A 7,118-nucleotide genomic window follows, 5' to 3' on the forward strand; every position below is an offset into this window, starting at 1 on the left:
TTTTTTTTTTTGAAATAACAGTGTCGGTTTCCGAGTTTCCCTTGGAAAAAACCTTCGGGTGAGATTGAAGCATTCTTTTTTAGACTTTTTTTTAGGGGTTCTTTTTTAGACTTTTGAGTGCCTTGAACTGAAAGATAAGAAATGACACGTCACTTATAGAGTTATATAGGTGGTCTCGGATACTGAAATGTGTTCGCATACTCTCCTCTTTTTTTAACATGGATTTGTTCTAAGTCAAACTCAAACATTTCTAACCTTGACCATAATTCAAAAAATCTATATAGTTTCACAACTTGTGAACTAGCTATATATTGTGAAAGTTTGTCTTACAGTGAATCTAAAAACATACATTGTGAACTAACTTCGGTGGAACAAATATCTAATCTCTCTTGTGTTTTGAATTGCAAAGTCGTATTGAAATCCAACATAATTTGGCATTAAAAAAGATTAAATGTGTTGTAAGATTCTGTGAGGTATATTCTCGGCTTAGACATTTCGAAAAATAGTCACTATAATACAAAGTCGTTTTGAAATCCAACATAATTTGGCATTTGGCATTAATTAAAAAAGTAAACGTCGCCTGAGAGATTTGAAACCCCATGTACTTAGCAGGCACACGCCTTAACCACTCGGCCAAAGCGACGAAAGCGCAGTATGTTTTTACAATGTTGTTTAATTATAATAAATAGACTTAATCAGCAAAGCTCACAAACATGGCACGAGCAGATACGGTAGCTTTAGCATGTTACCTGCAATCTTATTAGGCTACTCGTGCAGTAAATATTGACGTGTTATTTGGTTTATTTATAGGATTTGCCACATGTCACCTCCGCTTGACAAAGATAAATAAGCTTTACATACATGCCTTTGTTCAGTTCCCAGGAGTAGACAGACAGACGAACCTGCTGGCAGTTTGCATAAAGTGACACGACGACGCCACATTTTCTGGTACCTCCTCCCGTCCGGTTCCTCACCACCCTTCGCATGATGAACAGAACAAAACGCAACGCTCTGGACGCCTGGTCGGTCTCGTGCATGCACAAGCTAAGAAGCAATCAGGTCATGGGCTTGCGAAGCAAGCATGCATGAGCGATTGCTGCTGACTCTCGACGCTGCAAAGCACTTGCTTGGCTTGCAAGAGGCAGCTAAGCTGCCTGGAACCGCGTCCGGAGAACCCGGCTAGATAGCCGCCACGTGAGCTCCCCACGTTATCCTGTCACTCTGTCCTCCTGTGAGATTCATTCAGGCCGCCAACAAGAAAAGCGAGCGAGAATGGATCGCGCCCTTTAATTCTAGCTTGTCCTAGCTAACTGAACCGGTCTTGAGCTATAATGCATCATCAGGCAAACGTCAACCTAAGTTCAATGCAAGGTCTGACTGGTACGGTAGAGACAGAGATGATTAGCCTGACGAAGCATGCTAATCAAGCTTCGGTAGTGGAAACAAAACGTGCAAGGCTGGCTTGCGCTCCTCCTTCTCCTTCCTTCGCCCACAAGCACCGCCCAGCTGATCGGATGGATCGACACCGCCGGAGCCGAACAGACACAAACACGTATCTGAAACCCATCATAAAGCTATCTTTCTGCTTGCGTACAAGCCTTACACAGACGGGCCGGTAGCTATCTTTTTGCTCTCCCTCGCTCCATATAAACCGTCCTCCGATGTACATGACGCATCCAAGAACCCCATCATAAAGCTAGCTGCTTGCACAGTCGTTGCAGAGAGCATCATATCGCCGCCTTCGATCGTCGGCAGCAAGCAATCGCGACCGAGCAATGGGCAACGTGGAGGCGACGTCGTCCATCGTGCCACCGGAGCTCGGCCACGCGCTGGTCAAGGTGGCCGTGTTCGCGGTGGTGCAGGCGCTGGTCTACCTCATCCTGCGCAAGTCGTCGGACGTCTTCGCCCCGGGGAAGACGACGGCGAGGTCGTTCAGCTTCCGGCCGATGCGGAGCATGAGCGTCCGCCGCGTGCTGGCCGCCTTCTCCGACGTCCCCGTCGGCGTCCCGGAGCCGGAGGACGGCGCTGGCGCCGAGCCGTCGCCTTCGCTGGTGGACCCCGGGGATGAGCCTGCCAGCTGCTTCAAGTGAATTAATCGTCGGGTTGGTCGTTCTTTGCATTAGGTGCTTTGCTCAAGTATATACTCCTATATAGTAATTGTTCTGTTATGTAAAATAGTACTAAAAAATAAAAAAAAATGGTACTAGTAGTAGTACTACTACTTTGAGGTATGACGTGTATGTATGTATGTATGTATGTATGTATGTATGTATGTATGTATGTACAGCTAGTTTGTGTATTGATCTTGATTCGAGTTGAGATTATTGCTGGGTTCTTTACTAATTAAACGAGAGTGTTTTTCTCCTTGACGATATGGCGAGCAATTTACACGTGACGAATTAAGCAAGGCGTTTCTCGGGATTTAAGGCCCAAAGCAAATGGGGCTCCATTTGCCTAGAGAGTTTCAAAATGGGCTCACAAGCCCCGTTGTGGCTCGCTCTACGTCTCTATCTCATGAAACCGATGACTCTGGCGGTTGCGCCGTCCTCGTCCCTCTGCTTAACTACAAATCTCCAAATCCCTGGCCCACAAGGCCACAACTCTGAAATCTCCAAATCCCTAACCCATCTCTTTGGAGAAGCCCAATCCAACCGGACATGGGGACGAAGGTAGTCGTGTACTGCATCCAATGGGCAATGGTGCGTCCCACACCCACACTCGGCTAGTCCATGGCGTACGCGCGCCACGCACCACACGCCACACCAGAATGACCTGCCGCCTGCGCCTAGGGCGCCGGTGCAAACCCAACGCGGCAGCACATGCCGGCGCCGGCCTACCCTTTTCCTCCCATGCATGGGCAAAAGAAGATGGAGGCCGAATCGGACATGGCATGGCATGGTCCCCCCCGTATTAGCAGAGGAGACGGAGAGAACATGGTGGCCATGAATGGGAAGTATGCAGAGGTCAACACCGCACTAACCAAGCACCAACGTCTGTGTCGACAGGACAAACCGGGCCTTTTATTTTTAACCCGTCGCTTTCCCGCATCCCCCGGCCGATCACTGATGAAAACCCGACGGACTCCGCGGCCGCTCGGCCATTTGCCTCCATCTGACCAACGCGCGCGCGGTCGGTGTACGCCCACCGACGGCGGACGAGACCACGCCGTCGTGCCGACGGAGCACGCAGTAGCGTAGCTCGGGCTCGGCACACTGGAATGGATAGTCGGAGACTGACGCCCAGACGTCTGCGGCGGCGGGCCGCCGGCAAGTCATACGTGGCCGCTCTTGGGAGTTGGGTCAGCGGCAGCGGCTCTGCGTGGCGCAGCCGGGGCCCGGCCCCGGCGGGCCGCACCAGACCGAACTGAACCAGCGTTGGGCGCTGGCCCGTTCTTTCCTGGGCCCCCGCACTGTCAGTGGCAGACAGTGAGATGAGGCAGCAGCTAGACGACGGGTCAGGCTTTCAGTCACACTGGCGCTGCTGCTGTTGCTGTACTTGTATGCTTGTTCAATTGCCGTTGCAGGTCGCTCTCATCCGGATTGGATCCATATCCTAGGGTATAATCGTAGTATAGGACATGTTGGAGTGTAGTCCATCTTGAAAATGTACTAGGACGCCAGGACGGCGTATATATGCATATGCTCATCATTTCACTATTTGATGTATACGGTGTACCGGTATTATCCTATCACCAGCCATACAATGTGGCTGTGAATTTCGTACGGTCCTTGCAACATGGATCGAGGCATTGACACAAAGCGTCAAGCGGTTCATCTCATGTTAATTGCTGCTCGCTATGACTGAAACGTGGGCCTCATCAGCGCCTGCCGACCCACACAGACACACAGCCTGTTCGTTTCGGCTGAAACGATCGTTGGATTATTACTGCTGGCTGATTTGGTGTGAGAGAAAAATACTGTTCTGACTTATAATCCACGATCGTTTATGATCAAGCGAACAGACTAACAGGTCATGAGTCGTGACCAAGTCAGACCATGTCAGGGTGACATAACGTCACAAGAACATCGAATAATCCGTCATTAATCGATGTTGCATGGGTGTTCGGATATTAATAAAAAAACAAATTACATAGTCTATCGGTACTCCACGAGACGAATTTTTTAAGCCTAATTAATCCATCATTAGCATATGTACTGTAGCACCATGTTGTCAAATCATAGACTATGCAATTAGTTTCGTAATTAGTCTATATTTAATACTCCATACATGTGTCAAATATTTGATGGGGCAACAACTAAAATTTAGGAGAGGCAACCAAATATCACCTCATGCACGTTGACATACTTTGCGTCAATAAGGACTTGAGGCCTTTTGGTTAGGAAATGCATGCCACACGCATAATCACACTGCAAATTCCGCCTCTGTTGGTAGCAAACTTCTAAGGAGAACAGCAGCCGGAAAATAGCACCTCCGATCAGAAGTATACATGTTCCAAATTTGTAAATATTAATAAAAGTTTTGTAGGTTTGTTATTTTTTATAAATATGTACCATTTGCAAAACTCACGATGTTTTTATTAGATATATGCTCCTTAGTCGTCGTCCTGCAAGCGAACGCTAGATCAGTTGGTCTGGCTATGCGCTTTGCACCCTGCAGGCCAAAGTTCGACCCCTCTCGAGGGCGGATTTGTTGGCCGGAGGAGGCACAGTTTATCTGCGCGTTGAAAAAAATCTCCTCGTCTGCCCCACGCCATAGCACAGGTCTAGCTGCGGTGCCACTGTGTATAGGTGGGCCAGAGGTTCGGGGGCTTTCTCGACCTGCGTGAGAAGGTTTTCTTCTTAAACACAATGCCCGAGGCTGTCTTCCCCGTGGGTCATATTTTTTTTAGTCGTCGTCCTAAACACTCTTTTGTTTATCGATCTTGAGATCTATGGGCATACCCTTTGGTGGTTCTTGTAGAGGTGAAAGTACTTGAATGCATTTATGGGTATGCATGATTAAAAAAACAAAGGCCACTTTAGACCTTATTTAGTTGTGTTAGGGTGGAAAATTAACTAATTTTCTACTTTGATCCCCCAACACATAAGATAGAAGTGCAGGTAAAAAAGGTCTTAAAGCCATCGACCGATCGATGTGAATCCAGTTCCCAGCTTGGTATTATACATTGTACATGCAACTCGGCTCCACGATCATATAAGACATTCATCCTCAACGTGCGCGCATTGATAACATTAGCGCCCTTCTGTCTGCTCACTTCAGTAGCCTCTCCCACCGCTCATCGCACCGCTCCTTCCTCGAATCCCTGCCCTCCCCTAACCCCAATCAAGAAGAAAGACAAAGCTTTTTTGGCCCGCCACGTCGCTCGCCGCCCATTCCCACCACCACCGTCGGGCTCCTCCCCCTTCTAAGCCCCTCAGCTATTGGAGGACCTCTATAGTTTGTACTCCACATCTTAAACCTTATTCCTCTACTCCCCACCGCATCGCCAGCTGCGCCGTCAACTATCCGCCAGTGCTGCTCACCCCCTCCCTCCCCTAACCTCTGAATCGGAGTTGAGGAAGAAGATGAATACACACACGAGCCTTGAGCCTGTTGGCCACCTTAGTCATACTGTCATGGTGTGCTTATGATGCCAGCCATCTCAGTACACGCTGCGTGCATACATGCATGGCACTAGCAAATCGCGCGCGCCCGCTTTGCATGCTTTCTTTCTTTTACCACCTTTACAATTCAAGTGTCATGCTTTGCAAAACCAGGATTAAAGCGCCAACATGGCCTTGCGCCCTTGCTTTGCTTTGCTTCAATCGTACTCCATGGATGTGCATCCATCTAGTAGCCTAGTACTGGACACTTTCTCCTAGGAATGCTCAATAAACTAGGGTTCCGTTCGCTTCGTCGAAAAAACAAACTGAAACATTATTCCGGCTAATTTGTTGGGAGAGAAAAACGCTGTTCTGACTAAAAAACAAGTTAAAAAAGACGGATTATAAGAGAAGCGAACAGAGCCTATGTGACCAACCCGCGGTACTCAGAAAAAAAAAAGAAACATTCAAAAACAATCATGATCAGGATTCAGGAATGGTAAAAGTGGTTCAGTCCGTGAACCGATCAACTAAAGCTGTTCGGCTGATGGTTTTTGCGGCTGATAAATTGATTGATGCTAATTTATTGAGAAAAAAAATACTATACCATAACTCATAACTGATACGACAGTACGATAAGTTTAAGCTAACTATGCACCAAGACGGACGAAGTATCGGCGAATACGAATCTCTGAAAGCAACCCCACGCCAAAAGGAGTACAGTATCAGGCCAACACAGCTCGGGTCCAGGAAGCGTGACTGGTTTGGGGTGCATGTGATCGCAAATTAAAGAATGTTCGATCGAGACATTTCTTCGCTTTATTATATTACTCTTTTATTTAATCGCAAAAGTGTGGCAACTGAGAGCATTTTGTATGCTTATAATAGGCTCCGTTTGTTGGTCTGAAATCTGGGTGAAACTAGCTGAAAAATACTGTTTCGGTTGAACTATTACGAGAGAAAAAAACTGTTCTAGCTAAAAAAAAAAGCCGAACAAACTGAATATAGGGTAAGCCGAACAGAGCCATATTTTTTACTTGTGTTCCACTGTAGATCCTGAATCCTGATGTCTATGTTTCACGTCCGGGGATTTGAATCGGATAGTTTAGGCCATGTTTGGTTACTACAGGAAAATTTTAGTCCCTGTCCCATCGGATGTTTGGACACATACATGAAGTATTAAATATAGATTAAAAAAATAACTAATTGCACAGATTGTGGCTAATTTGCGAGACAAATTTTTTAAGCCTAATTAGTCCATGATTTGACAATGTGGTGCTACAGTAAATATGTGCTAATGGCGGATTAATTAGGCTTAATAAATTCGTCTCGTAAATTAGTCTCCATCTATGTAATTAGTTTTATAATTAACTCATATTTAGTTCTCCTAAATAGCATCCGAACGTCCGATGTGACATGGACTAAAATTTAGTCCATGGAACCAAACACCCCCTTAATCCGCCCCCCCCCCCCCCCCCCCCCCCCCCCCCCCCCCCCCGTCAGCGTGTCCGGCGCATCGATCGGTTTCAGGTCACGCACTCACGCACCCGTTCCGTTTTGACCCGGCTTGGCTCT

At 47.3% G+C, this 7,118-nt stretch overlaps 1 protein-coding gene across 1 annotated transcript; it reads left to right on the forward strand.

Annotated features, from left to right (window-relative positions):
- The first annotated feature begins 1,695 nt into the window (after positions 1 to 1,695).
- LOC136523171 (uncharacterized) lies at positions 1,696 to 2,333 on the forward strand. The gene has a single exon (XM_066516946.1). The coding sequence runs from the start codon at positions 1,776 to 1,778 to the stop codon at positions 2,088 to 2,090; it is 315 nt and encodes a 104-aa protein (XP_066373043.1). The 5' UTR covers positions 1,696 to 1,775; the 3' UTR covers positions 2,091 to 2,333.
- The last annotated feature ends 4,785 nt before the right edge of the window (positions 2,334 to 7,118 follow it).

The sequence above is a fragment of the Miscanthus floridulus genome, chromosome 18 (genome assembly GCF_019320115.1).
Source record: "Miscanthus floridulus cultivar M001 chromosome 18, ASM1932011v1, whole genome shotgun sequence".
NCBI classification, from domain to species: domain Eukaryota; kingdom Viridiplantae; phylum Streptophyta; class Magnoliopsida; order Poales; family Poaceae; genus Miscanthus; species Miscanthus floridulus.